This window comes from Gorilla gorilla, chromosome 9 (genome assembly GCF_029281585.2).
Source record: "Gorilla gorilla gorilla isolate KB3781 chromosome 9, NHGRI_mGorGor1-v2.1_pri, whole genome shotgun sequence".
NCBI lineage: Eukaryota > Metazoa > Chordata > Mammalia > Primates > Hominidae > Gorilla > Gorilla gorilla.
In genome coordinates this window covers 77,588,488-77,606,118 of record NC_073233.2, presented here as the reverse complement: position 1 = coordinate 77,606,118, position 17,631 = coordinate 77,588,488, and the positions used below count along the sequence as shown (strand labels likewise).

At 58.4% G+C, this 17,631-nt stretch overlaps 1 protein-coding gene across 1 annotated transcript; it reads right to left on the bottom strand.

Moving 5' to 3' along the window:
• Positions 1 to 1,856: 1,856 nt before the first annotated feature.
• Positions 1,857 to 15,972, bottom strand: CCND1 (cyclin D1). The gene is made up of 5 exons (XM_031015921.3): positions 14,843 to 15,972; positions 13,108 to 13,323; positions 12,365 to 12,524; positions 8,203 to 8,351; positions 1,857 to 5,226 (listed from the first exon to the last, which is right to left on the bottom strand). The coding sequence occupies exons 1-5, from the start codon at positions 15,038 to 15,040 to the stop codon at positions 5,062 to 5,064; spliced, it is 888 nt and encodes a 295-aa protein (XP_030871781.1). The 5' UTR covers positions 15,041 to 15,972; the 3' UTR covers positions 1,857 to 5,061.
• Between the last annotated feature and the right edge of the window lie 1,659 nt (positions 15,973 to 17,631).

Here is a 17,631-nt window from a genome sequence, read left to right as displayed (position 1 = left end):
CCCACCCATCACGGGATGCCACAGATGCCGAGACAGAGAGAATGGGTTGTGGGAGAGCTTGCAACTGCTTCACTCTGGGCCCAAGCCCTCTCTACACACTTGGCTGTGAACCCACCTGACCCACTCAGGGCCCCTGCCCTGCCCTGCCACCCTGCCTGAGCCCCGCGCTCGGCTCTATCTCTCCCAGTAGACATGTCGCTGCCTTTTGGCTCTGCCAGACCTATCAGCCTACACATCCCTCTTTCATCTTAAAAAACCTTCCAAACACTAAAGTAGATCCCTAGACCCATGTGCTCCTCTCCCTGCACAGCAAAGTGGCTCTCCAGCTTCTTCCCCACATCCTTGCTCAAACCTAACAGGATCCGATGGCTCCCTTGCCTGCTCTGTGAAACAACCAAAGGTGCCCTGTGCGATGCTCGGAGCTCTCTGCACAGGCCTTCTGCTACACCCATGTGCTCTCGGGGGATGAATGTAAACCCAGCTGCAGGCCGGGGGTGGGGACATGGCTTCCCCAGGACCTCAGCCCTGACACAGGACCTGGCCATTGCCTGGAACTGGACAGCCGCAATGGTGCAGACCTGGTCCCTGCCTTCAGAGTAATTTGCCCAGGAGCAAGGAGGAGCTGGGCCTTGTGAGCCACCCGAGTGGCCACCAGTGTCACCTCTGGCTCCGACTGTCTTTTGAGCTCTTTCTGATGTGACCTGTCAGGGGCACCCTGCAGGCTCCCCCACGCACTCAATATAGGACTCCCTCGAGGAAGGCTCCCGGAGCCCCCACCCTCAGGGGAGAGGCTGGTGGAGACCTATAGGGGCCAAGCGTTTCCCTCCACACCCCACCTTCCTCCCAGGGCAGGCGCCTGTGGAGCCAACACACCGACCACCCCGGCCCCACTGTGAGCCCTGGGAGGAGTGCTCTACAAGGCAGGAAGGGTAGACAGCAGGTGCTTCATAAAGGCCACGGAGATTCAACCTGCAGCTGACAAGTAGCACCCATCGGTGGCGTGGGACCTGAGCTTCCACTTAGCTTGGGATGAGGACAAACCAGCCTCACAGATGGGTTCAGGAGCAGTGACCAAGGTCCACGGACACCTTCCCAGGGCACTCCCGCTACCTGCCTCCACCCCGGGGTTTGAAGTTAAGTCCAGTCACGTGCACCTGAAATCCAGAGGTGGGCGTCATGGGTGTCCTATAAGGCGGCCTCCAGGTCCCCACGATCCCAGTGAAAGGCCACCCTGGATCATGGCCCTGACATGGTGCTTTGCTCTCCCGGAGCCTGGCGTCGCCAAAGGACCGTGATTCATCCAGAGCAAACAGCAGTTTGCGCCAGAAGAGGGTTAACGGATGCCGGCTTTATTTATTTTCCTATCTGCAAATAACCCGGGAAGACAAACTGGTGGGGCAAGGAAGGGGGGGAAGATGTTCCCCATCAATGGGCACCGCTCACGTCACCCAGGCTGGAGCTGTTGTCTCGCGTGGTTGGAGGTGGGCTCACCCAGCCAGGCAGCCTGCAAATTATTCTCTGGAGCCTCCCGGGGACAGGACACCGCCTCCTACCTCACACACCTGTGCTGAGGGCTTCCTCCCAGTTGGGAGGGGTGTGCCTGCTCCTGGCTGGATTCTGTCCCCACCCCCGGGGATGTGGCAGTGTCAGGAGACATTCTTGGTTGTCACGGTGGGTGGCGTGACTTGTCATCCCAGGGATGGAGGTCAGGATGCTGCTGAACTTCCCACAGCACACACGACAGGCTGCGGCCTCCCGCATCCGCCGAGCCTGCTACCCTGCCCTGGTTCTAGGGCACCAGGACACGCGTCCCTGGCTCACGGCCAGCCCAGGAAGCAAAGAGGCAGGCACCATGCTGGGGTTTTACCAGTTTTATTTCTAGACTTTCATGTTTGTCTTTTTGTCTTCTGCTGGAAACATGCCGGTTACATGTTGGTGCTGGGAAGCGCCGCGGTGCAACCAGAAACGCACAGACCCAGCCGCCCGCCGCCCAGACCCTCAGACTTGCGCGTCACAGGACAGACTCCGCTGTGCCCCGTGCACTTGCCACCAGCCTTTGGCCTTTCGATACACACAACATCCAGGACTTGTGCCCTTGCCCCATCACGACAGACAAAGCGTCCCTCAAGGCCCCCGCGTGGTTCAGACAGACGCCGCAGCCACGATGGTTGAGGTAAGCGTGAGCCGTGTTCTGGAGGGGTGGGGCGGGGTGGGCCTGTGCCCGAGATGGCCTCCGAGCACAGGATGACCCTGCCAGGGCAGGGCCCCAGCCACGCGGGCCCGCAGCGGGGTGCAAATTCTTTTGGTTCGGCAGCTTGCTAGGTGACCCGGGCACACAGCACTGTGAGCTGGCTTCATTGAGATTTGGAGTCTCTTTAAATTAGCATTATGCTGTAATTAACAAAACAATAACAAACAGAACACTAGTACATAACAGATTAAACATACCCAAAACTTGAACAAATTCCAGAAGCTATTCCAATCATCCCGAATGAGAGTCCTACAGGTACAACGCCGTGGTGGCACGTAAGACACACTTGTTATAATAATAATAATAATAATTATGCAACTTCCATAGCTACACGCAAAGAATAACACAGCTGTAAAAACTACTATGATGCTACGCCCCCGATCAGATGAAGTGCCCAGCATCACAGGCGCAGGGAAGAGAAGAGGGACACAGCCTGGTCTCCGGGGACACCGGCGCGGTTCTCACGCACGCGGCCTCGGGGCCGGCCCCCGCCAGCCTGTGTGGGCCCCCGCCAGCCTGTGTGGGATCGCGCCCGCGTGTCTGCCCGCCAAAGCAGGCAGAACCTGCCCGCTGGGTCCACCATGGCTAAGTGAAGCATGAGGTATTGTGAAACAGCAACCTTTTTGGAATAGAGCAGTAATCACATTAAGTCAAAATTGATCACATAAAAAAAAAAACAAACTACAAAAAAGGCATCTGTAACACAATGTTCTAAGAGAAAACTAAAACTAGTACATGGCAGTATATGACATTGTAAAACAAAAAACTGATCCTCCAATAGCAGCAAACAATGTGAAAGAGATACACAGAAGCGATGTGAATTATTTCCAAACCGTGCCTGGAAGTCAACGGTAGCAGCGCAATAAGAAAATGGAGCTGCGGCCTGTCCCTGGTGTGGGCACCGCCCCTTCCCCTCGGGAGCCTCCTCCTCACACCTCCTCCCGCCTGTCCTCCCTCACACGTCGGCCTCCACACTCTTGCCACCTCCCTTCAACACTTCCTAAATAAAAATTACAAGAATTACATAGCCAAGATGTGCAAATTGTCTATTTTGTCACTAAGTTTTTTAAAGGAAGGGGCAGGGGATAAGAATACTACGGACCCGAACTTACGTCGAGTACCCTAATTTTCCTTGTGACACCCATGCCTGTCCAATCAGATGACTTTGGGAAACGCCAAACAGGCTGAATCAATGTCTTTGTGTGGTTTTTTTCTTCTAGATTGTTTTTTTTCTCACCTATAAAAGGATCTATCTTTAAAAATAAACTGTATTAAATCTGTAACATCAAAGGCAGAAGGTTTGTGTGTGTGTGTGTGTGTGTGTGTTTAAATCAAGGGGAGATTGCATTTATAAATCATACTGGCCTTATGAACATCCTCTGCAATAAATATACTTTTTAGCCTTAACTATAAATTATATATTTTAGTGTTTAAAAACCTTCCGGTGTGAAACATCTAAGATAACCCTTAAAAACCACCTGTTCTCTAGGTAAACCTCTGAGGTCCCTATTTTCAAACACCAGTTGGCACCAAAGGATTCCTAAACTTCAACTTCTTTAAAGAAAAGGAAAGGAACTTATCATCCTGGCAATGTGAGAATGCAAACCTTTTTCTTCTTGACTGGCACGCAGCCTCCCAAACACCCCACCTCCACTGCCACCACAGTGGCCCACACTTGCCTCAAAGTCCTGCTTGCACACAAGTACATGGATATTCCCAAACCATTCCATTAGAAAACTGCCCTCCCTGCACACACAACAAAAACAGCGCTATTTCCTACACCTATTGGACTGAAAGTGCTTGGAAATGGAATGGTTTTAGAATATGGAGAAGAACACAAACCAAGTAGCTGTGGGTTGAACCTGGACGTGAGCTGGCTGCAGGGCCGTTGGGTAGAAAACCAGCATCTCATAAACAGGTCACTACAAAAATAGGAAGAGTATAAAAATAGAATATATTATGTCACTATTTCGTCTTCTCTTTATAGTAGCGTATTGTAGGAGTGGGACAGGTGGCCTTTCCCGACCCTGCTACGCTGGCTGGTGCCCGACAAACCTCCACTGGATGGTTTGTCACTGGATGGTTTGTTGGGGTGGTGGTCACAGGCGCAAAGGACATGCACACGGGCACGCTACGCTACTGTAACCAAGAGGTGACTTCAGCCATGAATAAGGTGAAGAGGTTACACATCTACCTATGGAATACAATAACATACAATGACTTATAAAGTGACTACATGCATATGAGCAAGCAAAGTACAGAGATGCCTAGAACCCCACTACAGCTGTGCTTTATCAGGAAAAGCACAAGAATACGTTTTTCTACCTAAAACCCTCTTCTACTTTAAAAATGGTTTGCTGAATTTTTCTATGTTTTTAAAATGTTTTTATGCTTTTTTTTAAACACGTAAAGGATGGAACCTAATCCTCTCCCGAGACGCCTCCTTTGTGTTAATGCCTATTCTTACAACAGAGAAACAAGTACATTAATATAAAAACGAGTTGATTATTGGGGTATAAAATCCTCTATCATCTGTAGCACAACCCTCCTCCCCCACCGCTCAGGGTTATGCAAATACTATTTTTTTTTCTCTCTCTCTTTTAAAGACAGTTTTTGGGTAATCTTTTTCTTTTGCTTAAGTCAGAGATGGAAGGGAGAAAGAGCAAAGGAAAAAACAACCAACAACAAGGAGAATGAAGCTTTCCCTTCTGGTATCAAAATGCTCCGGAGAGGAGGGACTGTCAGGGGAGCACCTGGGGCCGGCTCCGCCCTCGCTGCGGGTGGCGGTGGCGCCCGCCTGCCTGGCGCCCTCAGATGTCCACGTCCCGCACGTCGGTGGGTGTGCAAGCCAGGTCCACCTCCTCCTCCTCCTCTTCCTCCTCCTCGGCGGCCTTGGGGTCCATGTTCTGCTGGGCCTGGCGCAGGCTTGACTCCAGCAGGGCTTCGATCTGCTCCTGGCAGGCCCGGAGGCAGTCCTGAGAGAGAGAGAGTGGGGAGAGGCGGGAAGAGGGGGTCCTTAGAAGGGGCCTGCAGCGAGGGCCCCTTCCCAGGTGCCATGACCTGGAAGCCTTTATAAGAGCAAGAATAAGCCAAAAACTGTCCCTTGGCCCATGCTGCCTCCTCTGAACCTGAGCGAGATGTGGGAGCTGCCATCACCTGTCAGGACACTCAGGACCAAACGCCTCCACCTCCCACCTGGTCTCTGGAGCCACAAGACACCAGATGCTAGCCCACCCACCCTGCACACCCCCTGCCCGTCCCCATGTCCAACAGCGCCTTCACCTCCTGTTCCCACTGGCCGTGCCAGCTCCCTGGGGAATTCAGTGCCATCTGATCTGGACAGGAGGCCCTTTGAACCCTGCCTTTTCAGCCTTTTCAGACTTAACCTCTCCATGTGGCAGCCCTTGAGGTGAACCTGGCCTTCCATGATCAATGGCTGTCGAAGCCTTGGGCCGTGCATGACTGAGGATGAATGCTGGGAGGGCCAGGGGGACCTGGACCATTGATCCCTCCCCTCCATCCTCTCCCGCTCAGGCCTGTGCCTCGGGGCCAGCCATCAGCCTGGCACAGCATGCATCCACCCACTGGGCCACGGAGGTGCTCGCCCTCAGGTGGAGTGCGACGGACGCTCCTGGAAGTCCTGCACCTCCACCCTCTGGGGCTCCAGACTCCCTTGGCAGCGTCCATGCCACACTGTCAGTGGGAAAGAGCAGCCATGAAATCTGGAACGCCGCGCCCAGCCAGGGGCCTCTCCTAGGCTCCACCACGGGCAAGTCCCAGGCAGCCTGAAGTGGCTGCTTACTGCCCGGGGGCTTCTGGATGGAGAACCGGCTCCATGTGTTGGGGCTGTGTGTGTCCCAACTGCCAGGAAGCCACACTAGGGCTTCAAGCCAAGTCTCTAGGCAGCCCAGGAAACAGACCTTCCACAAGGAGCAGGGCTGGGCCACAGCCCCACCACGTGCCACACAGGTGCCACTTAACTCCCAACCAGAAGGGGCTGGACAAAGGCATAGCACGACAGGCGATGACCCAGGCCAGAAGGACTTTTAGGTGGACCCCTGAGGTCATGACATTTTAGCGCCTGTACCTTTATAGGGAGGGCTTTCCTCTCCCGCCCTTCAGATAAATTCTCATCATGGCAAATGAAGCTGGCCGGGCTGGCAGCACAAACAGTCCCACTGTACAGATGGGGAAACTGAGGCCAGAGGCCTGGGGTGAGATCCAAGACTCCTGACGTTCAACCTAAAACACCAGCCAGCTTCAATTCTCAGCCCCAGGGGCCTGGCAGCTCCATCCAGGGATTCTTCACCTGCGGCCCGTCCCTCGCCCATGACCCACTCCAGGGTCACACATGCAGCTAGACTCCAGGACCTTCCTTCATTCCTCCGGCCCCACAGCTGCCTGCAAGGCTACCCCGGTGGACAAAGCTGTTCTCCCACAGCCAGAAGCTCCAAAAAGGCGGCAGGCTCCTCCGCGAAAAGTCACTGGTGTGTGGCACTGCGCACCCGATTTGCACGGATGGACATTCCACCCACCAAAGAAAATTCTAGAACACGCCCTAGAAAATGCAGGGGCCTCTGCTGTGGACGGTTTTTCTGAGTCTGGGCTCAGCTACGTTGGTCACTAGCTGATCAGGCAGAGTGGACTCCGCCTCGGGTAACTTCACCCCGTGTGTCAGCTGTGAGATGTGTGCCTCCAATCTAGTTAAGATGGTCTCTACTCAAATAAGGGCCAGCGCCCAACTTCCCACAACTGCCCAAAGACAGCAACATCCCAGGGCAGTCACCCCTGGCGGGGAAGCGGTTTTCACTCAGGGCGTGGAGTTCGAAATGAAAAGTGCAGACGCGAGTTTCATTTTGATGGAGGGGCTTTCTCTTTGCTGGGCTTCTGGAGGCCTCGATGGTGTTTCTGAGCCATTTTCCTGAGAGAGCTGCGGGCTGCTGGCCTCCGCCCTACAGCGGGCGAGGACACCTCACCACCCCCAAAGGATAACACGGGGCAGGGTGCAAGGGAGGCCATGGCCGAGAACACAGAAGGGAGGCCCCTGCCAACTTCGGTGTCCCGCGGCAAAAACGCTTCTTCCTCTTCCGAGACACACATGGGCTGGGCAGCCGCTACTCCCGGTGTCCCCGGGACAGAGGCACCACTAGGCAGGGGACAGGCAGGTGGACCCTAGCTAGCATCTGCTGAGACCCGTGCGGAGTCCCCGGGAGGCTCGAGGGTAGACCACCAAGAGGCAGCCCAGGCCAGAGCCAAAACGGGTCTCGCAGGCCCACCCGGCCCCAAGCTGGGGTCAGGCGGTCACTCCCTCACACACCGCGGGGCCGGCGGCTGACCCGGCCACCTCTCTGGTCTAATTTGGTAAATGCCACAAACCCTTTTGATTGTCATTTTAATTCTTTCTTTAAGAAAAGACTCGGGAATAAAACAATGGCATTTTTAAGAAGAAAGACACAGTCATCCCAGGGTTTAACAGCAGCAGCCTCTCAAAGAGGCCGTAAACAACAAGGCTGTCTCTATCCGCCCGTTGTCCGGTGTCTCGGACCTCACAGGAGCCCTTTTCAAGCATCCATTTATTGGCCACGCACATTGTGGCCCAAACAAAGCTCGCCTGGGCCTAACCCCACACACCATCACCACACGGACCATTGGCTGGGGCCGCCTGGGGCCTCCGTCCCGGACGCTTCGCCCAGAACTCTACGGCTCCTGGAAGCCCCAGGGGACGTGAGAAGCCTGTGAGGACCTCCCAGCCGGTCAGCGAGTTCTAGGAGCAGTGGAAGAAGCCGGTGCCCTGTCAGTCCGTGGCCTGGGGTCCGAGGGGCCCAGCCCCAGCCCCAGCCCCAACCTTGTCACCCTTGGGGGCCTTGGCACCAGCCTCGGCATTTCCGTGGCACTAGGTGTCTCCCCCTGTAAGCCCTGGCAAGGCTGCCTCGGACATCACCCTCACTTACCGGGTCACACTTGATCACTCTGGAGAGGAAGCGTGTGAGGCGGTAGTAGGACAGGAAGTTGTTGGGGCTCCTCAGGTTCAGGCCTTGCACTGCGGCCACCACGCTCCCCGCTGCCACCATGGAGGGCGGATTGGAAATGAACTTCACATCTGAGGCAGAAGGAGAGAGGGAAGGAGGCTGTGAGCAGGGGACCCTCTCAGGGCCCCCGTGATCCGGGCATCCCTGTGTGCTGGCTCTGAGCAAGCGGCCCGGCCTGAAGGGAAGCACTCGGTATCTGAGGCTCCACATCCAGGCCCTCCCCAGCCTCCAGCCATCCCTGGGCACTCGGAGAGCAAGAGCCTGGCCCACGGACCCTCCTGGAACGTCAGCCCCACTGTTGACTCAAACATAACCAAGGAAAGAGAAAGCCACGGGAAGACACAGGACAGGTGACAGGGACATCACTGCCTTCTCATCCTTTTAGCATCTTGAGCCTTGTGAATGTTATCACGTATTCACAAAAACAAAATTAGATGACGCAAATATGAGGATGTAGAGATGTCGCTTCTATGACCCTAACTCTAACCCCAAGTACCTGCCACCCCCCAGCAGCAGGGATTGCAGACAAGTCATATTCTGAAGGGACATCGCATGGCTGACGCCTAGGCCTCCACCCGGGCCAGGCCACGGGGCTGCAGAGTACTGATGAAGCCATTCCCTGTGTCCCTTGAGGGGCAAGCCCTGGCCGGCAGCCTTCAGGGCGGCTGTGATGGTGTGGCTGCGGCTCAGGCCCTGGCGCCAGGAGAGCCCGGCTTGGCTCACTCGGGAAGGAAGAGCTCTTCCAGCAACCCATGCCCCTTACCATGGGACCATGACTGTCACAGTGACCTTCAGAGCACAGACCAAGTACACCCCAACTCCACCCGGGCCCTCTACTCACAACTCTCCTATTTCTGGCCGATGACAAAAACACTTTTCTGGGCCGTCTGATGTAGCCCAACAATTCCAGTGACTTCCCAAGTAAGGGAAGCGGTGTGGGGTTCCTAGCACCAGTCACCATGGGACACCCCTGGAGGACTGGGCCGGGAGCCGGGCCCCAGGAGGGAGCAGCTTTCCCAAGAAGGCACCAGTGCCCTCACCTGGGGCTTCCTGGGGACTGTCCCGCACATCTGGGCCCACTTCCAAGAGGGACACCAACCTAGGGCGGCCCATCAGCCTTTGTGGTCTGCACAAAACTCCCTCTGGTCACTGCCAGATACTGGGCTCATCCGCCTGCCAGGCTGCAGTAGTGGGCGTCTCGGGGCCTCTGTGACTGACCTCCTAGACAAACAGCAGACTGGCTCTTTCCACAGAGAGCAAAGCCACCAATTACGTCCTGGTTTGTGGCGGGGAATGCCGGCCTCCCCTCCTCAGGGCAGTCATGCACCTACCGTGGACAGGTGGGCCAGTGTGGGATGTGCCTCTCGGCCTGGCCCCCACCCCAGCAGAGCCTGGGGGCAGCCTTTTGTCACACCCACGAGGAATTCTGCACAGGAACCAGGGGCCCTGGGCTGGGAGCCGGACGTCGGCAGGGATGAGTGTGGCATGTTTGTCGGCCCCATCGCCTCATCTCGCGCCACTGAGCGCCCGGGAACAAGGGGGGTCGGGGGAGCTGAATGGGAGCCGACCCAGGCACAAAGGGAGAGGGGCCCCCACGGGCCGCCAGGGGTGTGGCGGCCCATCCGAGACTTCATCCCGAGAGAATAAACAACTTCGGCCTTGTTAAAGAGAGAGGGCCGCCGGCGAGGGGCTGGGAAGAAAGGCAGCCACCCTGAAGGGGAGACAAAGCCGGCTGCTGGGCACCGTAACAACTTAGAAAAAGAAATCCTTAACGAGCCGAGCCACCTCTTTTCCCCTTTAAATGGGAGCAGTTCCACCCAGTCTGAGAGCCGGGAGCCATGAATGAAAACCTTCTCATTGAGGCAAATCAGAACCGCACACAGAAACCGCTTCTGCAGGGAGCGACAGGTTCTAGCTGGCCCCGCACCTTGTGCACCTCCCCCCGTCTCCAGGGGCACACACAGCGTGGAGTCACTGGGGCCACGTTGTTTCAGAAGCTCGTGCCCCCACCCCAGTGTGTGGTGCTGTCTGTGTTTAGATTAGGAGCCACCCAGAATTAGACACCAAAGCTCCAGGATTTGACCCTATCCGCTGCCTGGTTGTAAAGGGAAGTGACAGCTGTCCCGGAAGCTCCTCGGCACTGGACGTTCCTCACCTGGCCTCCCGCGGAGCCAAGGGCGCACCTGCCCTGAAACCCCCATGCGTGAGTGTATGCAGCATGTGCACACCTGCTGGGGACCTGGGGCCAGGGATGCCTAGTGCAGGGAGAACACCCAGCATCACCTTTAAATGTAACCCTTGCCACGTGGAGGGCAAAAACACCTTCCTAGACTCTTTCCCACGCCTCCACCTCTTTCAACCTGTTTCTGACTTTAAGCAGCCGTAAGTCACTCTTGTCTCCACAGATGTCCAGCAGGACCAAGGCACTGGCTGCTCAGTTACGTTCCATGGGGTGGCCACGGGTCAGGACCTGGAGCACTTTGCAGGGGTGGGTCCCCTGGTCTCCTGCCCCTCCCTTGGGACCCACCCTGGAGTGGACTCCACAGTCACTGAGAGCACGTGCACAGCTGGGTCCTCAAGTGTCCCTCCTCCTTCACCCACCGCTGGGGGCGCCTTCGCAGACAAAGGGTGTGCAGTAGTGGGAAGGACGAGAATCTGCACCTGCCCACTGCCTCCCACTAGCACCCAGGGGTCCTGGGAGGGGAGCTCCGCCGCTGGAGCCACTCTGTAGGGAGGCTGTGCAAGAACCACGCCCCACGTTCTCTCCAGGAAACTTTGCATTTCTCTGAAGCCACTTTCAGCTCCATAAAAGGCTGTCTGGAGTCTCCGGAGGCCTCTCTCCTCTGAGGAGCACCAGCCAGAGAATGCCTCCCTGTCTGCCACATGCCCCCCCACCCCAGACCCATCCAGACTGGTCGACATCCTTGGCATCTTCATCTGCCCACCTTGGGGACTCGCTTGGAAACATGTGGGGGAGGGGTTCATGCCCCAAGCAGGTGGAGGAGGTGGGGGAGGCCTCACGCCTAAACCAGAAACCATTCTGGAATACCGGCTGCGGGCTACCGGTGTCAGAAGGGAGCTCTGAAGTAGGCTTGGGGGGCTCTGCCCTCTGGGCAGGGGAGAAGATGCTACTGCCTCTTTGATGCCCCATGGGCCTTGTGGCCTAGGTCACCCAGAGTGAGCCCCCAAACAGATGTGAGAACTGAGGCTTGACCAAAGGTGGGCCACAGCAGAGCTGGGTGGGATGGGGCCATGACCCCCCATGAAGGTAACCAGGCCTCCTGGGCCAGGGAAGGAGGCGGTCACAGGGGGGTCAGAGGCAGGGCTGGGGACAGCAGGAGGCGGCACACTGTGTATGTTCGAGTCTGTCCCCACTGGGTTCTGGGGCCAAGGCCATGTCAGGGAGGGGCCTCTGGGGCCATGCCAGGGGAAGTGAGGACTGGGTGCTTCTGCTGCCCACGGTGGCGGCCCAAGCTGAGAGTGCTCTGAAGCGCCCCCTCAGGGCTCAGCTGAGCCCGGCTGGCTGGCGGCACCCCTGGCAGGGCCTCAGGCAGCCGAGCTCCTCTGCTGGACACCCCTGCACTCGGCGGCCCAGAGCACGTGGTGCAGGCAGGCCGACAGCTCTCCCCGCCCCTGGAGGCGCCTCTGGCAGGTGGCCCAGCCTGGGAGAGGCCAGGAGGGGGCCTCTGCAGCTCAGGCTCCTTAAGGACACAAGAAGGGCTGGAGGTGGGTGGAGAAAGGAGGCGGCCCTGTGGCCAAGGTAAACCCCTTTCAGCATGGAGTGGCCACAGGCTGCCTGGCCTGAAGGACGAGGCCAGAGTAACGGGACACAGGCAGGCTGAGCCGTCCACACCAATGCCCAAGGTACTGCATGGTGGCCGTGAGGGAGCAAATCCCCCTCCATCCAGCGCGACAAACAATCCAGGGCCTCTGCTCACCAGAGTTGGAAGAGCGCTCTCCAGCGCAGGAGGGGGTCTGGGGACATCTTCCCAGACAGCACCCAGGTGGAGAGCAAGAAGCCGGCCAGGGTCACCTAAGGAGCCGGCTCTCAAGGGGAGGCCGGGGGCTGCCGGGCCTGCCCTACCTGTGGCACAGAGGGCAACGAAGGTCTGCGCGTGTTTGCGGATGATCTGTTTGTTCTCCTCCGCCTCTGGCATTTTGGAGAGGAAGTGTTCAATGAAATCGTGCGGGGTCATGGCGGCCAGGTTCCACTTGAGCTTGTTCACCAGGAGCAGCTCCATTTGCTGCGAACACAGGGTGAGCGGCCATCAGGGGAGGTGCGGGCCGGCCCGGGGGCGCGGGGAAGCCGGCAGCACGGGGGCCGGGCCACGCCGCACCTCCGGCTCAGAGCACTGGCCCCTGCGTCTCGTGCGGTCCTGGATGTTGGAGGGGAGGGCTGGCGAATGCTGGGGAGTCAAGGGAGCTGGGGCAACACGCAATCCCAGATCAAAACAGAAAAGGCGCCCGCCGTGTGAAAAGACTGCAAGTGGAAACAAAAAGACCTCCCACCACCTGGAACTGGAGGCTCAGCGCCGAGCGCGGCGCTCCTAGTGCAGCCGCTGGAGGGCGCGCGCCGCCCACTTTTCGGCCACACCGCGGGGCGCGAACGCGGTGGGAGTCGCAGGCAAGCGCACACAGGGCGGCGGGACGGGGGCGGCTAGGATCCCGCCCGCTCCCCGGACAGGGACGCCCGGCGGTGGGGCCGCCCTCCCTCGGAGGAGCAGATTTGTCAGAGGCGGGCCGGCCGCCACCGCCTGCACCTTCCCCGGCCCCGTGGTCCTGCGTGCGGCTCGCGGGGGGCGGGGGGCGGCGGGGTCCAGTGGTTACCAGCAGCTCCTCGGGCCGGATGGAGTTGTCGGTGTAGATGCACAGCTTCTCGGCCGTCAGGGGGATGGTCTCCTTCATCTTAGAGGCCACGAACATGCAAGTGGCCCCCAGCAGCTGAAGGCGGCTCTTTTTCACGGGCTCCAGCGACAGGAAGCGGTCCAGGTAGTTCATGGCCAGCGGGAAGACCTCCTCCTCGCACTTCTGTTCCTCGCAGACCTACGGAGGCACGGGGCCCGTGACCGCCGCCGCCAGGTCGCGCCGCCCCCCCGCACGCCCCCGCACCCCCCATCGCGCTTGGCAGGGCCGCCAGGTTGGGAGGGCGCCGAGGGGTCGGGGCTGGGGGCGGCAGGAGCTTCCCGTGATGAGCCCCCTCCCCCGCGCGTCCCCAGTAGCCACCCTCCCCGAAACTGAAAGGGAAAGTCCCCGCGAGGCTGGCACGGTGGGGGCGGGAGCGGGCACAGCTGGGCGGCGTGCGCGGCGGCGCGGGCTGCCGGCCCCCGGGACCCTGGCCCGCCCTGGAGCTCCGTGGTCCCTCTGACTGGGGGTCGACACCCACTGGGGTGCGGGGCCGCGGAACGGGCCGCGGGGTTGGGCGCCGCGCCTGCGAGACACAAAGGTGGCGTCCCAGGCCGCCGCGCCGCATTTCCCCAGACGTCATCTTTTCAAAAAATATTTAAAAATATTAAAAAAATAACTAAGTGCATAAAAAAACCCTGAAAATGACCCTCGGGCGACCCTTTACCCAGGCCGGGGGTTGGGAGTTCGTTACAGGCTCCGGGGGGAGCCCCAGGAATTCAAACTCCGGGCCCCCCCCTTCCCCCTGGGCGCGGGCGGCGTTTCCCTCTCGCAAGGGCACCACACCGCACTTTCAAAAATTATTTAAAAATACTTGCGGGCCCCTCAGGCGCCCACCGAAGGTCTGAAAATGTGCTCCCAGGCCCCCGGCTCGCTCGGAGAAGGTCCTCCAAGCCGATATCCCTGCAGACGGGGATCAAGCCCTGGCGTCTTGGGGGCCACGCGACCTTGCAGCTCGCCGTGCTCTCCGGCCCAGGCTGCCCGTTCGGGGCGCCCCGGGACTCGCTGCTTGAACAAAGGCCCCCCCTTCCCTAGCGGGGTCCCCCCAAAACTACCCATGCCGCGTCCCTGCGCCCCTCCCGCGGGCTCCCGGCAGCCGCGCGGCCCCTAGCTGCGGCCCCAGCGCCCGGCGGCCGCTCCCCGCCCCCACCCTGCCCCCAATTATTAATAAACACTTTTGCTTTGCAATAAAAGAGCAAAGATGGCGCATAATACTGGCACGAGCGGCCCTTGCATACGTGTCCATGGATATTAATTTAAAAATCAAATCTATGCCCCCTCCCCCCGGAGTTGGCGGCTCCCGGCCGCTGAGGCGCAGCCGGGCTGGGGCGCAGGCGGGGGACACAAAGCGCACCCAGCCTGCCAGCCCGCACCTTCGGGCCCATTGGGGTGCCTCTGGCACTGGCTTCTCCCGAAGGCACCCCTCCCCGACCCCCTTCTCCCCTCCCACGAAACGCAACTTCTAGCACCCCCACCCCCACCCCTTCCTCCTTCAGAAAATACCCACAATTTTTATTTTGAAAATACGGATCCCTAGCAACACCACGGCAAACTTCAAAGTTCTAGCGGGAGAGAAGGGAGGGGGGTGAGTAGCAAAGAAACGTGGGTCTGGGCAACAAGTTGCAGGGAAGTCTTAAGAGAGCCGCCCGAAGCCCCGCACCTCCAGCATCCAGGTGGCGACGATCTTCCGCATGGACGGCAGGACCTCCTTCTGCACACATTTGAAGTAGGACACCGAGGGCGCGCAGGTCTCCTCCGCCTTCAGCATGGCCCGCAGCACCCGGTCGTTGAGGAGGTTGGCATCGGGGTACGCGCGGCGGATGGTTTCCACTTCGCAGCACAGGAGCTGGTGTTCCATGGCTGGGGCTCTTCCTGGGCAGCTGGGGAGGGCTGTGGGTCCTGGCTGGGTCCGCGCTCGGCTCTCGCTTCTGCTGCCCCGCGCTCCCTCGCGCTCTTCTGCCCCTCGCCGGAGCGTGCGGACTCTGCTGCTCGCTGCTACTGCGCCGACAGCCCTCTGGAGGCTCCAGGACTTTGCAACTTCAACAAAACTCCCCTGTAGTCCGTGTGACGTTACTGTTGTTAAGCAGAGATCAAAGCCGGGCAGAGAATGGGAGCGGGAGGGGGGCGGGGGCGGGCGCAGGGGGAGGGGGCGCGGGCGCCAAACGCCGGGAGCAGCGAGGGGCAGAGCCCAAAAGCCATCCCTGAGGCGCCGCGCCTGCCCTGCGGCGGAGTTGCCCCTGTAGTCCGGTTTTCATAGAAATGCAAATCGCCCCGATGCAGCCTTTCTCCCCGCCAGGGAAGAGGGGTGCAGGAGGCCCCGTCCGCCTCGAGTGGGTCCCCCGGGATTTAGGGGGTGAGGTGGAGGTGGCTCTGCAGTAGGGGACAACTAGGAAGGCCGGCAGGCCACACGCAGCCTGGGGAGACCACGAGAAGGGGTGACCGGGGCGCGGCGACACCCCATATCCAAGCCGGCAGAATGGGCGCATTTCCAAGAACGCCACGAGGGCACCCACGGGCGGACAGACGGCCAAAGAATCTCAGCGACTGCATCTTCTTTCATTTTCATTAACACGTGTAAATTGCAATAACTAATTTAGCATGCATGGACGGGGAGGACCGGGCACACAACCCCTGTGCAAGTTTCATTCCGGCGCACAGTGGCGTCGTTGCAAATGCCCAAGGGGGTAACCCTAAAAGTTAAAGGGATTTCAGCTTAGCATGCGCTCGCTCAAAAAATAAAATAAAATAAATGCCCGAAAATTCCAGCAGCAGCCCAAGATGGTGGCCAGCATTTCCTTCATCTTGTCCTTCTAGCCTGGAGACTCTTCGGGCTGCCTTCCTACCTTGACCAGTCGGTCCTTGCGGGGGTCCCCAACTGCACCCCCTCCCTTCCCGTGCCGGCAATTTAACCGGGAGAAACACACCTCTGAATGGAAAGCTGAGAAACAGTGATCTCCATTCTGACTCATTTTTTTTAATTAAAAAAGAAATTAAATTGCTGGAAATATTAGTCCCCTCTGCCTGGGACAAGACCACCGGAAGGTTCCTAATTGGTTTTGTTGGGGGTGTAGACGTCCCTTCACCTTTAGAATTTGCCCTGGGATTGAATTCGTGAGCGTGAGGGGGCTGGCAGGAGCCGGCATAATTCAGAACAATTATCAATTAAACAAACGAGTGTACTGATCTGATTTTCAGCAAAATCGATAGGTGTTCGTGGTTACATGAGAGGGTCCCCAATATTATCGCAAACTTAAGCAGATGTAAATTAAAATACACAGTTTTTAAAATTACAGGTTCTGTCTCTTTGGTGCGTTAAAAAATAAAAGGACATTTTACTGTCTTAACTTTTGTTTTTATTTTTACAGTACCTGCCCCAAATTAAGAAAACTGTTCATTTACTTCCTTTTGAATATAGTTTAGTGTCATCAAACCACCGTATCCTCTTAACAGTAAAAGCTCAAAGAAAACGGATAGAAAAAGCCCTCTCCCCTTCGCCACGGTGCTCACAGCAAGATGCGACCCCCCCCCCACCCCCCCACCTTTCAGGGTGAATTCCTCCCGCGCCCCCTCCCCCGCCGGGAATTAGGATTACTAATATTCCGGGTCCTGGGGGGTAATTACCCCCAGATTCCGCATGGGGAGCGATGGGTTGCCCCAGCAGGGAGCACCTACGGTCGTGCCCACCCCACTCCCCGAGCACCCACAATCGCGTTGGCCCCCGCATAGCCATGCCTCAGAGCATCAGCCCGCGCACGAGGGCGGCCCAGCTGCTTTTTCATTCATAAAATCCCGACCCGGCGGCCGCCTGGATGATTTATAGGGCCCGGAGCTATCACCCGGCCTCTCCCATCCCGGGGGGCGAGGGGCCCCGAGCCCCGCGTGCGCCCTGGCCCAGCCCGAGGCGCGAAGCGGGCCGAAGTCGGCTAGGGGCAGCAGGGCATAAAGAGGCTCGCCCACTCCGGCAAAACCGGCTCTGGGTCCAGGAGGGAGCTTCACCCCCACATCCCGGGCGCAAGACAGAGGAAACTGGAATTAGCATGAGCCAATGGGGGCGCAGCGCTGTTACTAGGCGGACCGGGCAGATCTTGACTAGGAACTTCGTTGATTTCCCGGCTCAGGGACGAGCGCAAAATTGCAAGCCCGGTTAGCGAGCGTAAAGAGCCGTCCAGGAACCCGCGGGGGAGGCGCTGGAATTTGGGCCTCGGCGGGGAGCGCCAGCTGCCCAGCCCCCACCTGGGGGAACCCTGCTTGGCGGCCCCCGGGTCCCCCGAGGGGGCCAATACCTCTGGGCTTTTGAGGGTCATTGCTTCAAGAAGCGCAGAGAAAGCATTTTGATTTTATTTTTTCCAAAGAGAAAAGCAACTTTAAAAAACTTTTCTGTTGCAGTTTTACTTTACACTGTCTTCTTAAAACCCACCACGAAGCAGGAACTGCGGATTCTGGGCTCAT